Raw genomic sequence first — 17270 nt, 5'->3', positions numbered from 1 at the left:
AGGTTAAAATTGGTAATGTCCTAAGCATCATAATTCAACAATTAAAAATGAGAGAGAATTTCTGCTTCTGAGAAGATAGACTAGACACAGTTTTCCCTTTTTTTTCCTTCTAAGAACTACTACAACCTGAATATTATATATAAAACATAAGCTCATGAGAGGTCGAGAGAAGGCAGAATGGCTAGGCATCACAGGACCCAAAGAATGACATAGGAGAGAATTTTCTGGCTTTTCATGTTGTGTCATATATCCCACACTTTGAGCTGGAGAAGCTGATAACCCAGAAGCACCAATGGGCATCCCAAAAAAAGAAGTCCCAACAAAAAGCTTAATTTCTTTAGCCAAATACTAGGAGAGGGGCACACTAGCAAAACAGAAACATAATAATAATAATAATAATAATAATAATAATAATAATAGAGGGGCACATTAGCAAGACAGAAAATTTGTAATAACAACAACAACAACCACCACTCTATTTAACCAGACAAAGTCCAAAGGAAAAAAACTGTTCTCCCACACACTCTCACCAGCAAAGGATAGGTAGGGAGTGTAGACCTCCACCCTTACCAGACTATATTGAGGTGCACCAACACCCCTCCTGCAGTAATGTCAGATTAGGCCACATGCATAGCCAGCCAAGACTTTAATCCCCGCCAAATGGTTAACTAGCGCTGCCCCCCCACCCCCGCAACACACACTGTAGTAGATACTAACCAGTTCCCTCTTGGAGTGTGTCAGAAGAGACCTAGTGGAGAATGAATACTTTCACCATCACCCACCAGTAAAGATGCCTACCTCCTCCCCTTATTTATTGTCACTGGAGGCCACATGGGGAGTAGTAGTGAAGCATTCATACTCTTCTCATCAAGGGAGATGTCAGTGAAGGCTTGATGGTGAACTAGAAGTAAGGCTAGGCTAGAAGCCACCACCTCATCTCTGGTGTCAGTGGAGGCTGAGTGGGGAACCTAGACTTCTGCTCCCACTTTATGGTAATGAGATAGTACCTCCCAGCTTCCTTTGCTACAGCAGAGCCAAACAAAGCCAGCTAACATAAAAGATTTAAGCATGATCTAGAGTGTCTCTCTTAACATAATACCCAAAGTGTCCAGATTTTGATTGAAAATCAGTTGTCATACAAAGGAAATTCTCGAATGGAAAAGGACAGCCAGTAGAGACCAACATGGAGATGACAAAGCTACTACTCTTAAAATTATCTGACAAAGGGGTGCCTGGGTGGCTCAGTAGGTGAAGTGTCAACTCTTGATCTCAGCTCAGGCCTTGATCTCAGGGTCATGAATTCAAGCTTTGCATTGGGTGTGGAGCCTACTTAAAAAAAATAAAAAAAGCTATGTGACAAAGATCGTAGAGCAGCTATCATAAAAATACTTCAACAAGCCAATTATGAGCATGCTTGAAACAAAAAAATTAAGGGTCTCAGCAAAAAGAAAATCTGTAAAAAAAAAATAAATAAGAATCCAATGGGAATTTTTGAACTGAAAAATCTAACAACCAAAATAAAAACAGATAAGCTCAAGAGTAGAATGGAGGTGATACAAGAAAGAATTAGTAAACTGAATAATAGATAAGTGGGGATTACCATATCTAAACAACAGAGAGGAAATGGAGTAAAATAAAATGAATAAAGCCTTAGGGACTTGTGGGGCTATAACAAAGAGCTAACATTTGTGCCATTGGAGTCCCAGAAGAGGAGTAACAAGGCATGACTGGAAAATTATTGCATGAAATGGTAAGTGATAGCTAAAAACTTAAAGTTGGCAAAATATATAAACCTACAGGTTCAAGAAGCCAGCAAATTCCAGACAAGATAGGGGTGCCTGGGTGGCTCAGTCGGTTAAGCACCCAGCTCTTGATTTTGGCCCGGGTCATGATCTCACAGTTCATGAGTTCAAGCCCGACATCAGGCTCTGTGCTGGTGGTGTGGAGCCTCCTTGGGATTCTCTCTCTTTTTCCCTCTCTGCCCCTCCCCAACTCATGCTGTCTCTGTCTCAAAAATAAAATGCAGTGCCTGTGTGGTGCAGTCGGTGAAGTGTCCCAACTTCAGCTCAGGTCATGATCTCATGTCCCGATGGGTTCAAGCCTCACATTGGGCTCTGTGCTGACAGCTCGGAGCCTGGAGCCTGCTTCGGAATCTGTGTCTGTCTCCCTCTTTGCTCCCCCCACCCCCACGCTCACTCTCTCTCAAAAATAAACTTAAAAAACTTTTTAAAATAAAAAGAAAATAAATAAACATTAAAAAAAAAATTCCAGGGCTGCCTGGGTGGCTCAGTCAGTTGGGCATCCGACTTCAGCTCAGGTCGTGATCTCGCGTTCATGAGTTCGAGCCCCGCATCAGGCTCTGTGCTGACAGCTCAGAGCCTGGAGCCTGCTTTGGAATCTTTGTCTCCCTCTCTCTCTGCCCCTCCCCTACTCATGCTCTGTCTCTCCCTCTCTTTCAAAAATAAATAAACATTAAAAACAAAATTACAGACAGGATAAAACCAAAGCACTCCACACAAGGACATCTTCTATACAAACCTCTGAAAACTAAAGAAAAAAGTCTTGATAGCATTGAGAAAGAAACGATACTATAAAGAGGGAAACTTGAATGACAACAGATTTCTCATCAGAAACCATGGATGTGGAATAACATTTGTCAAGTCCTGAATGAAGAGCTGCTGTTTTTAAGAAAACTTCATACCCAAATATATAAATCAATTAATCGCAAACATACAGAAACTCATTGATAATAATACCATGATAGTAAGGGACTTCAACACCCACTTACTGCAATGGACAGATCATCTAAACAGAAAATCAACAAAGAAACAATGGCTTTGAATGACACACTGGACTGGATGGACTTAACAGATATATTCAGAACATTTCATCCTAAAGCAGAATACACACTCTTCTCAAGTGCACATGGAAATTCCCTGGAATATATCACATACTGGGTCACAAATCAGCCCTCGACAGTTAAAAAAGATCAAGATCATACCATGCATATTTTCAGACCACAGTGTTGTGAGACTCGAAGTCAATTAGGAGAAAAAATTAGGAAAGACAATGAATACTTGCAGATTAAAGAACATCCTACTGAAAAATGAATGGACTAACAAAGAAGAAATTAAGTACATGGAAGCCAATGAGAATGGTAGCACGACAGCCTAAAAGCTCTGGGATGCAGCAAAGGCAGTCATAAGAGGGAAGTATATAGCAATACAGGCCTTCCTTAAGAAGGAAGAAAAGTCTCAGATGCACAACCTAACCTTACACCTTAACGAGCTGGAAAAAGAACAGCAAATAAAACCCCAAACCAGTAGAAGATGGGAAATAATAAAGATTAGAGCAGAAATCAATGCTTGACCACACACACACACACACACACACAACACACACACACACACTAGAACAGATCAGTGAAACCCGTGGCTGGTTCTTTGAATGAATCAACAAAATTGATAAACCTGTAGCCAGTTTGATCAAAAATAAAAAGGAAAGGACCCAAATAAAGTCAAGAATGAAAGAGGAGAAATCACAACCAACACAGCAGAAATACAAACAATAATGAGATTATTATGAGCAATTATATGCCAGTAAATTGGGCAATCTCGAAGAAATGGAAAAATTCCTAGAAACATATAAACTACCAAAACTGAAACATGAAGAAGTAGAGAATTTTAACAGATCAATAACCAGTAAAGAAATTGAATTAGTAATCAAAAATGTCCCAAAAAACAAGAGTCCAGAGCTGTGTGGCTTTCCAGAGGAATTCTACCAAACCATTTAAAGAAGAGTTAACACCTATTCTTTTGAAGATTTTCCCAAAAAATAGAAATGGAAGGAAAACTTCCAAACTCATCCTATGAGGCCTATGACATGATCCTGTCGATAGACGCAGAGAAAGCATTTGACAAAATGCTTATTTGACAAAATACAGCGTCCTTTCTTGATAAAAAACCCTCAAGAAAATAGAGATAAAAGGGTCATACCTCAAGATCATAAAAACCATATATGAAAAACTCACCTTTAATATCATCCTCAGTGGGAAAAACTGAGAGCTTTTCCCCCTAAGATCAGGAACATGACAGGGATGTTCACTCTCACCACTGTTTTTCAACATAGTATTGGAAGTCCTAGCCTCAGAAGTCAGACAACACAGAGGAATAAAAAGGCATCCAAATCAGCAAGGAGGAGGTCACACTTTAACTCTTTGCAGATGACATGATCCTCTGTATGGAAAATCCAAAAGATTACACCAAAAAATTACCAGAACTGATTCATGAATTCAGCAAAGTTGCCAGATATAAAATCAATGCACCAAAATTGGTTTCATTTCTGTACACCAATAATGAAGCAGCAGGAAGGGAAATCAAGGAATCGATCCCATTTACAGTTGCACCAAAAACCATTAAATACCTAGGAATAAACCTAACCAAAGAGGTGAAGAATCTGTTTTGATGGCTTCCTCTCTTGTGTTTAGGTCTTTCATCCATTTTGAGTTTATTTTTGTGTATGGTAAGAAAGTGGTCCAGATTCATTCTTCTGCATGTTGCTGTCCAGTTTTCCCAACACCATTTGCTGTTTTTATTGCATTGGATATTCTTTCCTGCTTATGAAAACTATAGGAAACTTATGAAAGAAATTGAAGACACAACAAATGGAAAAATATTCCATGCTCATGGATTGGAAGAACAAATGTTAAAATGTTGATACTACCCAAAGCAATCTACATATTCACCGCAATCCCTATCAAAATAACACCAGCATTCTCCACAGAGCTAGAAGAAACAATCCTAAAATTTGTATGGAACCCCCCCCCCACACACACACACACAAAAGCCAAAGCAGTTCTGAAAAAAACAAAGCTGGAGGCATCACAGTTCCAGACTTCAAGAGGTACTACAAATCTGTAATCATCAAGACAGTATGGGTCTAGCACAAAAACAGACATTTAGATCAATGGAACAGAATAAAGAATACAGAAATGGGCCCACAAATGTATGACCAACTAATCTTTGACAAAGCAGGAAAGAATATCCAGTGGAATAAAGGCAGCAAATGGTGTTAGGAAAACTGGACTGCAACATGCAGAAGAATGAATCTGGACCACTTTCGTAAACCATACACAAAAATAAACTCAAGATGGGTGAAAGACCTAAACATAAGACAGGAAACCATCAAAATCCTTGAGGAGAAAGCAGGCAAAAACTTCTTTGACCTTGGCCATAGCAACTTCTTACTCAACATGTCTCCAGAGAGAAGGGAAACAAAAGCAAAAATGAACTATTGGGCCCTCATCAAGATAAAAAGCTTCTGCAGGCAAAGGAAACAACCAGCCAAACTAAAAGGCAACGGACGGAGTGGGAGAAGATATTTGCAAATGACATACAGATAAAAGGGCTAGTATCCAAAATCTATAACTTACCAAACTCAACACCCAAAAACAAATAACCCAGTGAAGAAATGGGCAAAAGACATAAATAGACACTTTTCTAAAGAAGACATCCAGATGGCCAACAGACACATGAAAAACTCAATATCACTCATCATCAGAGAAATACAAATCAAAACCGCAATGAGACACCACCTCACACCAGTCAGAATGGTTAAAATTAACAACTCAGGCAATGACAGATGCTGGCAAGTATGTGAAGAAAGAGGAACCCTTTTGCATTGCAGGTGGCAATGCAAACTGTTGCAGCCACTCTGGAAAACAGTATGGAGGATCCACAAAAAATTAAAAATAGAACTACTCTACGACCCAGCAATTGCACTACTAGGTATTTATCCAAGGGATACAGGGGTGCTGTTTCAAAGGGGCACTTGCACCTCAATGTTTATAGCAGTGCCATCGACAATTACCAAAGTATGGGAAGAGCCCAAATGTCCATCGACAGATGAATGGATAAAGAAGATGTGGTACATATATATAGTGGAGTATTACTCGGCAATCAAAAAGAATGAGATCTTGCCATATGCAACAATGTGGATGGAACTAGGGTATATTATGCTAAGTGAAATTAGAGAAAAGCAAGTATCATATGACTTCACTCATACGTGTAATTTAAGATACAAAACAGATGACCATAAGGGAAGAAAGCAAAAATAATATAAAATCAGGGAGGGGGACAAAACATAAGAGACTCTTAAATATAGAGAACAAACTGCTGGAGGGGTTGTGGGAGGAGGGATGGGCTAAATGGGCAAGGGGCATTAAGGAGGACACTTGTTGGTATGAGCACTGGGTGTTATATGTAGGGGATGAATCACTGGGTTCTACTCCCAAAATCATTATTGCACATCTATGCTAAGTAACTTGGATGTAAATTAAAAAATAAAATAAATGGAAATTGTATTAAATGTGAAATGCTTAGTCTTTCAAGGATTAGTGTAGAGCTATATCTAAACCAAACTCTGTAAATATTATTGACAGTTTAAAATTTAAAATTCTTAATTTTGTAAAATGCTTAGTACTTTCATAGTATATGAATGTGTGATATTTCCATTTTCAGGATGCTGGCAGGAAATTTAATTTTTGAGAAATGATTGTAAAATAAGGAAAAGAAGTATTTAGATAAGGGGATCTGCTGAATCATACATATAGAAGAAATATTAAGTAAAAAATGTGAGCTACTGGTTGATGAAGCTTCTCTTTCACATGGAGTCATGCTGGCCAGATTGTACCAAAAAGGCACACTCCAGCCAAAGTCCAGCTCTGAATTGGCCTATTTCATGTTTGTATTTTAACATTTATCTTTTATCCCTTAATGCTGGTTTCCACTTGTGCAATATACACTGAGGTCATCTCTTCAACATCCCACCTCCTGACATTGTGCATCAGTCATGTAGTTTAAGGAATTAACCTGGGCAACTGAGGCAGGACCTGATAAATCTAACTCAATGAAGAAAATCTGATCCTTCTTGCCTATAATTAGTCTAGGAACCAATGCTTAACTAGTCAGCATCTGGCATTCCTTTAGAAATAGGCTGGTTTAGGAATAGGCACATAACTGTGCATCTAGGCCAATGAGACATGCCAATAAGATTCCTTGGAGGCTTCTGGGAAATGTTTTCTCATTCTTAAGTGAGAGTCGTTAGAAAAATAAAAAAGGCATTTTTTATTTTTAGACAAAGAAGCACGTAGCTCTAGTTGTTACTATCATCCTATAACCATGAGGAAATCACCTTGGGATAGAACTAATACTATCCTGGGTACTTGATGACATTGTTGAAATGAGTTTAAACCAAACCCGAAGTTCAGTCTACCTCTGAACTTCCAGTCGTGTGAACCAATAAGGTTCCTAACTATTTAAGCCAAAAAAGAAGAAAAAAAGAAAAAAAAAAACTTCTTAGAAGTCCCAAGTCAGAACTGTTCTTTGGATTCTTACCACTATTTTCAACTATTTTTCATTGTGGTATAGAACTACAAGAATGAAATAGCAAAAGTGCATTCCCACTGAAAACACTTAAGGCTATTTATACTTATTTTAGGATTTTTGTTGCTCAGAGACTTCCAAAAGAAATAGCATTTATTTCTGAAGTTAATAGTGTGATGTTCTACTTACTAATCTTTGAAAAGTTCAGGTAGTTCATAATTTCTCTGTCATTAGATAGCTTGAGTAACTCCTTTTGAAAAGACTTTTCAGGAAACAACTACTCCAGTGATATCCTTCCAACTTTCTGATTTAAAAAAAAATTTTTTTTATTGTGGTAAAAACACATAAATAATAATAAATGGTAGATTTACCATTTTAACCATTTTGAATGGTTACAGTTCAGTAGTGTCAAATATATTCACATTGTTGTGCAACAGCTCTTTAGAATTTTTTTATCTTGTAATACTGAAGTTCTGCACACTAAACACTTATTTCCCCTTGTCTTGACTGCCAGCCCTTGTAACCAACTTTCTATTTTGTTTCTGTGATTTTGACACTTTTAAAAGGACGCTATTTGTCCTTTTGTGACTCTCTTATATTGCTTAGCACAGTGATCTTGCGGTTTGTGTGATAGAATTTCCTTCCTTTTTTTTTTTTTTTTCCAACGTTTATTTATTTTTGGGACAGAGAGAGACAGAGCATGAACGGGGGAGGGGCAGAGAGAGAGGGAGACACAGAATCAGAAACAGGCTCCAGGCTCTGAGCCATCAGCCCAGAGCCCGACGCGGGGCTCGAACTCATGGACCGCGAGATGGTGACCTGGCTGAAGTCGGACGCTTAACCGACTGCGCCACCCAGGCGACCCTCCTTTTTAAGCCTGAACTAACTCTCTCCTTTTTAAAGATTCATGTATTGAATACATGAAAAGTTGATGTATAAGTTATAATGACGTTTTCATACTAGTTTTCCTACAGTGAATAAAGTCAATATACATTAAATTTGGACAGTACATATTCAGCTCTTGCTGATGGAGTTACTTCCTCCTTGTCTCTGACCACTGTGTTCTCATTAGCTTCTAAAATTAAAGACAATTTTAATTAAAATCTCAAAATTTTCAAATGAACTGTTTCCCTTTCTCTCAATCTCTTCTATGGATGGTTTTTGGCAAAACTCATAAACCAAGACAATTAATAGACACTGTCAACATTTATCTTCCAAATTCAGTTAACATTGAATAATTTTAACCTGAATAGAATCCTGCAAATTTATCTAATGTACCATATTCAAGTTGGAACCAATAACTTGATTAACAACTTTACACCTTTTGTCAGATTTTTAAATTAGGACATGTACGAATAATTTTGTCAAACTCCATTTGGATCATGTCTTGATTTTGAGGTCTATTAATTTATCTGTCCAAGATTATCCGTTAACTTGGGGTATCAGTTGTGTGTCCAGCTCCTGATTTAGGCTCAGGTCATGATCCCAGGGTGATGGGATTGAACCCCGAATCAAAGCTCTGTGCTAAGTATGGAGCCTGCTTTAGATTCTCTCCCTTTCCCTCCCTCTCATTTTCTCTCTCATTTTCTCTCTCCCCACCTTCCCACCCTCGCTCCTCCCACCCCCCTCCGTTCCTCCTCTCTTCTCCCCCACTTATACTCTCTCAAAAAAAAAAAAAAATTATTGACTCAGTTGCTAGATTATGAATCTCAATAAACAACCATTTATAAAGAATTTCATCATTTATAGACATCTCCTATGTTGCACTCCTTTGTATTGCTTGAGGAAATCATTAAACATTGTTAAGGCAATAAAACTTTGCCCTTTTTTAAAAAAAAATTTTTTTTTTTCGTTCTAAAGCATTCAAAAAAACTTAGTTGAGAAACAGCTCAGTTTTCTGATTTTCAGTTTGGGACTTCTATGTGAAATACTTGCTCTTTTTTTAGCAAGAAATGTTAAAGTAAATATATATTTTCCTAATTAGCAGTCACATGAACTGCTTATAGTACTCCAGCTTTTTTTTTTTTTTTTTTTTTCCTCCTGAAGGAAATATAGCCATCTGTTTTCAGTATCTCCAGGGCCCTTAAATTCAATTTCTGGTATTCCAGATAGCCTGTACGATTTTCACTTTATCTTAAACATTGCTTTCTAAATGTGATGATTTTGCATGATGAAATAAAAGAGTTTTAATTTTATTTTTAGTAATTCATTTAAACTTCACACAGCCCTGTAGTATGTCTTGTCTTCAAATGTTTTAAATTAGTGAGTGTCACACTCAGCTGTCAGGAGGCAGAGTTGGGAGCCTATCTGCAAGTCTACAGAACTTAAGTATTTATGTTTGTTTGTTTTTTTCCACATAACCAATCTTTGAATGGCTTTTTGAGATTATTCACGGTAGGTAAGAATTAACGCTATGGGATCTTATTTATTTATTTTTTGTGTATCTTTTTTAAAATTTATATCTGCAAATGACAGTGCTAGAGTACAGGAGATTTTTGTGAATTGTATGAATACATATACATACACCTAATCTTTTGGCTCAGGGATTGCTCCAGGCTCTCAGTTTCCTGCCAGTAGTTATGGAACTTTACTCTTGTTAGTGTCTCTTAACATCCTTCCTGTTTATATAAATTTGGGGTTGTCTGTATTTGGCTTTGACCTGATACTTCCTTGGGACTCTGCTTCCCCTGTAGCTCCCTCTGCTGCAAGCACTGCAGCTACTCTGCGGTGCTCCTTTATTCTCATTCTTTATGTCCTGTGAGTGATTTCTCCCTAAGCAAAACAGAGTGGTTTTATATAAATCTGCCTGATTGTTTGGTTGATATTTTGCCTGGCAGATTAATTACATATTTTCGTGGCACATATAGCATAGTTTATTACACCACTTGTTTCTTTTTTTCTCTTTTGCTCCAGATTCGTTTACTTTTTTGTAGTATATATTATTTAGTTTTTAGTACATTTTTTTAAAACTCTGAAACGTAAAAAGTTGCATCAATTCAAGTATGACTTTTTTGTAGAAGTCCCATGAAGATCATAAAAATTGAAACATTACCTTGTAGAGGGAGAAATGTTTACAATGTATTATTAAGTGTAAATCATCAGGCTACAAAATGGTATGGTAGCTACTTTTGTGCTCTGATACACATATAAAAAATAAACTTTCTGCAGAAAACTTGGATAACAAAAAATCCTTACCCCCCCCAAAAAAAACCTGCTAATAAAAATCCCTCCTAATTACCACTTAGAGATAATCATTGTTAATTTTATAGTATATATTCTTTCATTTTTCTCTATGTGTGTGTCTGTAAAAATTACATCTCTGCATAGATCGATGTAATAAGATGATAAAAGCCCTCTTAAAGCAAAAGTTTGACAGACCTGACTTTACATAACCTTTAAACTTAGTAATATACAAAATACTATAAGAAAAATTTTCTTAAATGCAGGGACAATATGGAAGAAATATTTGTAACATATCTATTAATCGAATGCAGGAAGTAACTTAGTTTTTTGTATATCATTAATTAGCATCACCTTCTATCACATCATACTAGTCAAGACCTTCAATTTATCCTAGATACCTTCCTCACACTCCCTTCTCATTTCCAACTGATCTCTCAGTATCTCCTGGGCATCTCTGGATTTACCCATTTCTTCCATTAAATTCAAGCTTCCAACATAATTCTTTTGTACTAACTGTGGTAGCTCCTTAACTGATCTGCCTACTTTGATACTAAATTCTAATTCATTTTTCGTATTGCACAAAGTGATCTTTTTGAAACACATTCCTTATCATAGACCGTCTTAGAAAAATAGACACTCATTGACTCTGTGTGTGTGTGTGTGTGTTTGAGAAGTACATAGAGATTGATACATTCTTTCAGAAAAATGAACCAGGCCGTTGTAGACCATACATACTTACTGTCACAGGGTTATTTGGTGCCTTTTATTCTCTCTTAACCTGGAACACACTTTCCTTCCGTACACCTACATATTCTTCAGAGAATCCTTTCCTGACCTCACTGAATTAGATTATCCTATTATTTACTCTTAGACACCACAAAATTCTCTGTTATCAGACTTACCAAAATTTTACAGTAATCTAACTCTTTGAATAATCTCTTTTACTGGACTGTAAGCTCTTTGAAGAAAAGGCCTGTTTTTGCTTACGATTGTATTCTTGGCATGTAACATAGTACCAAGCACCTACTAGACACATGTCTTAGCTTTGGGTGGGATAACAAAATACCGTAGATTAGGTAGCGTAAACAACAGACCTTTGTTTCTCATAGTTCTAGAGACTCCGGGGTTCAAGGGTAAGGTGCTGGCCAATTCTGTGTCTGGTGTGAGAGTCCTTTCCCTGCCTTGCGCATGGCTGCCATTTTGCTGTGTTCTTTATGGCAGAGAAACAGTGAGCTGTAGTCCCTTATTCTTCTGTAAGAACTGTAATCCCATCATGGGTGCACCACCCTCATTATTTCATCTAAGCCTAATTATTTACCAAAAGTCCCACCCCGCTAATACCATCACATTGGAGGTGAGGATTTCAACATGAAATTTGGGGGGATACAAACATTCAGTCTACAAAAACACCCCATAAGTATTTGTTGAATTAATGAACACATTAGAAATACAAGCAAAAGATGTAAATAAATTCACAAAAGGAGAAAATACAAGTGCCAGTAAACATATCCGAATATTTTCAACCTCATGTGTGATCAGGAAATAGTTTGGTCCTCATCATGTTGGGAAAATTTTTAAAGATTGATAGTGTTAAGTGTATATTCAAGAACATGTCCATTAGGACAGTATGAAAGAAAAGTATGATTCAGCCATACTGCAGAATATTTTTCAGCTATTATAATGCATTGGGTTCCTGTGCATTGCAAATAATCTCATTAGTTTTTGTCTTACAAAAAGAACCTCAAAAGTGACTCTGTATATATGTTTACATACACACATATAAACTCATAGTAAACTTACTGGAAAAAATATAGATAATGTTTATCTCTGGTGAGGGAACATAATAGTAGAAGGAGAAATATAAAGTTATGAGTTCTTTTTTTCCTTTTTTTAAAAATGGATTTTTTTTTTGTTTTACTATTTTTACAATGAGAATATTTTTATAGTCATGAAAATATATATATGAGTAAGAGTTAAGGTGGTTAGGGACATAGAGAAAAAAAGCCCATTCTTTATATATAGAAAAGTAAAATCAGGAATGCCAAAGAAGCATAGTTTAGTCTGGCATTATGAGCAGTTCCATATTGTTGGAACTTAACGTGTGGTACAGTATGGAAGAGAAATGAATCTGAAAAAGAAGACAAAACCAGATCGTTGAGGGTCATGTATGTTTTCTCTTAGTATGGTACAACTAAGCCATGATCTTTTAAATAGGAAATTGACCCCAGTCATTTTAAATAGGTGGCTCTGGGTGATGTATAGATGACACAGTGGAAGAGATTCCTAACCTTTTTCTATCTGGATCCCTTTTGTCAGATTTGATGACGCCTGTGGTTACTTTTCTCAAGATTGTATTTTGGATGTATAAAGTAAAATACAAAGTACATTGAAAACCAATTATATTGGATTTCATTTATCAAAATATTAGAAAAACACATTTATGGTATGGTTATATATGTGCTTGTTTAGTAACACATTAAACAAAGAGACCGATACTTTAATTTCAAAACTGTGTTGAGCATAAACAATATTTTAAGATGTATGCATCAGTTCAGTGGCCTTCTGATGGTCTGTCAACCCCAGGTTAAGAACTGTGGGATATGGCATGAGACTGGGAAAATGGAGATCAGTTAGGAAAGCAGTCGATATGGAGATCATGAAAAATCTTAGTGGAGGTCATCTGAACTGATCTTATGAAAGACTTTCTAATTATCATTAAATGTTAACATTTTTGTATTAGTAAAGCAATGTGTGTACATTATATAAATATTAGGAAATACAAATTTAAAACAGGAAAACATGTTCTATGGTACTTTTTTAAAACTTAGTATATCTACTATCCTTGGTTCTTATTATTGCTCTTACATAGGAATTTTCCTCATTGGTTATGCATTTGGTCTTAATGATACCATCATTGCTTAACTGTCTTCTCTTTGATTTTACAGATTTTTGATTGGTCAGGGAGCACATGTAGGAGCTGTCAACAGTGAAGGAGATACACCATTAGATATTGCTGAGGAGGAGGCAATGGAAGAGCTACTTCAAAATGAAGTTAATCGGCAAGGTAATATAAAAGCAACCTAAATGGAAGAAATGTTTAAAACTGTTTTAGGAAGAATATGGTACTTGACTTTTTCAATAAAATAATTTTTGATATTGAAGGAGAAATCATAGTTTTAGTAGGAAAAAAATCACCTTCCATAACAATATATGTAGTATGAGTCTATTTGAAAAAATAAATGATTCTCAACTGTACGTCTTTTTAATACTGTTAAAATTGAAAAAAATATCATAAGGTGTAGGATCAGACATAAAATTATATGGTAATAAAAACTTGGGAGAGAAAATAGGTAAAGAGGGTAGGGAAATGCACAGGGTGAGGAGATACATTGCAAATTTAAATAGAGCGGTCAAGAAGTCCTCAGTGATGAGTGGGCATTTAGGCTAAGATCTGAATAGGTAAGGGAATGAATCATGTGAGTCTGGGAAAGAACATTCCAGATAGGAAGCAGCAAGTGTAAGGAGGGGAGGGTGTATGGTATATTTAGAGAAAGAACAAGTAAGCTAGTATGACTGAAGCAAGCAGCACAAGGAAGAGGCTGGAAGGAGATGATGTCACAGAGGTAACTGTGAACCATATCACATAAAGCTTTGTGGGCCAATGGAAGGACTTTGGCTTTTAGTCTGAGTGAAGTAGGAAGGCTGTGAGGAATTGAGGTAAAGGAGTGACATGATCTGACCTACTTTAGAAAGGATTCTGTGACTGTTGTGTTGAGAATAGATTATAGGAGAGTAAGGGCAGAAGTAGGTGGTTATGATCAGACTTATTTTAGAAAGGATCTCTGTGGCTTTTGTGTTGAGAATAGATTGTAGGAAAGTAAGGGCTGAAGTAGGTGGTAGTGAACAAAGTGAAGAGAAGAGGTTAGATTTTAGATGTATTTTGAAGGTTTGGCTAAGAGGATTATTGAGTGATTAAGGGGTCTGGTATGCAAGAAAGAAGGGGTAAATGAGATGTGAATATTGTGGGGGAAGTAGGGTTTGTGGGAAAAGTTTAGGGATTCATTTTCAGATTTGCCAAGTTTGTTTTGCTGATATTTAAGCAGTTGAATATGTGAACAGAGAGAGATAGGCTAAAAATATAAATTTAGTAGGAGACATCAGTTTATAGATGAAGAATGATTGTTTATGGGTAAAGTTTTGTTTAGGAATAATGAGTGTTTTAAACTGATGATGGTAATAGTTTTACAACTCTGCAAATATACTAAAAACCACTGAATGGTGTCCTGTAAATGGTGTATGAATTGTATCTTGAGATATAATATATAATATGTATATTTTATATGTATATATCTTTATATATAATCTAGCAAATCCTTTTTTTTTTTGAGAGAGAGTGAGAGTTAGCAGGGGTGGGGCAGAGAGAGAGGGAGAGAGAATCCTAAGCAGGCTCCACCTCCAGCAGGGAGCCTGACATAGGGCTTGATCTCACAACTGTGAGAATCATGACCTGAGCCGAAACCAAGAGTGGGACACTTAAGCAATTGAGCCACCCAAGTGCCCTGTAGCAGTTCTTTTTTTTTGGGGGGGGGGGGTATATAGTCAAAAAGTTAAAAGGAAGGTTTCAAAAGACATTTGTGCACCCATTTTTATAACAGTCTTATTCAAATAACCAAAAGATGGAAGTAAACCAGGTGTCTTTCGGTGGGTAAGTGAATAAACAAAATGTGGTTATGAACATACAGTGGACTATTATTCACTAAAAAGGAAATTCTGATACATACTGTAGTATGGATGAACCTTGAGGACATTATGATAAGCAGAAAAAAGCCAGTCACAAAAAGACAAATACTGTATGATTTCACTTACGTGAGGTACTTCAAGAGTCAGATTAATAGAAACAGTGAGTGGAATGATGGCTGTCACAAGGTGGGAATGGGGGTGGTTGTTTAATGGGTGTAGCATTTCAGTTTTGCAAGCTGAAAAGAGATGGGTTGCACAAAAATGTAAATGTACTTAACACTACTGAACTGTTTATTGAGATGGTAAATTGTTTATTAAGATGGTAAATTTTATGTGTATTTTACCACAATTAAAAATTAATATGTATGGGGCACCTGGGTGGCTCAGTTGGTTAAACTTCCACCTCTGGAATTTGGCTCAGGTCATGATCTGGTTCATGAGCGGAAGTTTGAAGTGCAGAACCTGTTTGGGATTCCTCCCTCTCCCCCTCTCTCCCTGCCCCTCCTCTGCTTGTACTGCCCCCCTCTCTCTCCAAATAAAATAAATAAATTTTAAAAAATTAGTATGTACTGCTAAATAAAATTAGTGTGATTTCCACCAAAATCCATTGTTTAGGCAGTGGTTAAATGAGTATTATCAAAAAAAGAACTCTTTTTAAACACCTTACTTTAAGGTGTTAAAAGTATGGGATATTGGTTTAGAAGGTTGGCTCGTGCTGAAGTGTCGTTCATCATGAAATAGAAGCAAAGGAGTAGAAGCTAAGTTAGTCTCTGATAAAGAGATTTTTATTCCTTGGGATTAGGAAAATTCGTAACTACTAAATGTTTAAAAAAATCTTAAGACACTGAAGCTGAGAGGATATTTAAGTGCCTAAATATACTTGAGGCATTTTAACAAGCAGTTGAAGATCCCCTGGAGCCCAGGAGAAACAGAGCACACATTAGATAAGTAATTATAAACTGGAACTTGGATAAGAACACAGAAGAGCTTTTAACAGGCATGTTCTATTCTAGGCAGTGTTCTGGAATAATGGGATATTCAGGACTTGAGGAAGTTGGACAAATAGAGACAAGCATCACAACCTATAAAGAATACTACCTTATCAGCCCACCTGGCTGTGATGAATGCCTAGTTAGATAGCTCACCATTTCCTGTTAAACAGTAGTTAAAATAAATCTTTTTATACTAATATTAGTTAGTAATTATTATGAACTAGGAAAGGCATGGAGATGTACTGAAAACTTCTTGCCTTTGGTTTCCTTATATATGAAGGAAGCTGCTTGCAAAGACTAATTTTAATTACGGTGATTTCAGTGTTGATTAATGTGCCAGCAAATATTCTGAGTGCTGGGTATTAAAAAATAACAGGGGCACCTGGGTGGCTCAATTGGTTAAGCGTCCGACTTCGGCTCAGGTCATGATCTCATGGTTCGTGAGTCCGAGCCCACTAACAGCTCAGAGCCTGGCGTCTGCTTCAGATTCTGTGTCTCTCTATGAACCTGCCCTGCTCCTGCTCTGTCTCAAAAAATAATAAATGTTAAAAAAATAATAATTAAAATAAGAAACAGCAACAAATAAAGAAACAAGACAGTCTTTACTCTTAAGAATTTCACAGGATAGCAGAAGTGTCAGATATATAAACAGCTTCAAAATGTACTGTGCTGTGTGCTAAAATATAGATAGGGACAAAATGTGGGAGAACAGAAACGTCTATGAGTAACTACTTGCAGTAGTCAGTAAAGGTTTCAGATTGATGACATTTGAGAATGAGTTTGCTTAGCAGAGAAAGGAGTTGGTGGACAGAAAAGGCATGTCAGGCAGGCGTATCAACATGTGCAAAAGAAAAGGAATTGGAGATATAGCATATGCAGAGAACACATTAGAATTGGAGTGGAGATAGAAAGTCAGAATGGAGTAGATGAGACCTGAAAAGATTGGGCTGGAGCCAGATGGTGAAGGACATCC

The 17270-nt window shown here is 36.8% G+C and overlaps 1 protein-coding gene across 7 annotated transcripts in view; it reads left to right on the top strand.

Moving 5' to 3' along the window:
* Window positions 1–17270, top strand: part of PPP1R12A (protein phosphatase 1 regulatory subunit 12A) — a 163560-nt gene that overhangs the window by 64344 nt on the left and 81946 nt on the right. For all 7 annotated transcript variants that reach the window (XR_006959687.1, XM_047064942.1, XM_047064940.1 and 4 more), the window contains exon 3: window positions 13511–13629. Coding sequence is in view for 6 of the 7 variants with exons in the window: in XM_047064942.1 (XP_046920898.1) it covers window positions 13511–13629 (119 nt within the window). In the remaining variant the exon portion in view is untranslated. The remainder of the gene's footprint in view (window positions 1–13510; window positions 13630–17270) is intronic.

The sequence above is a fragment of the Lynx rufus genome, unplaced genomic scaffold, assembly GCF_022079265.1.
Source record: "Lynx rufus isolate CCGP_SWC_20201006 ecotype Redwood Valley unplaced genomic scaffold, mLynRuf1.p SCAF_7, whole genome shotgun sequence".
In the NCBI taxonomy this organism is placed as follows: domain Eukaryota; kingdom Metazoa; phylum Chordata; class Mammalia; order Carnivora; family Felidae; genus Lynx; species Lynx rufus.
The sequence above is the reverse complement of the archived record's forward strand: the minus strand, read 5'-3'. Positions and strand labels throughout refer to the sequence as shown.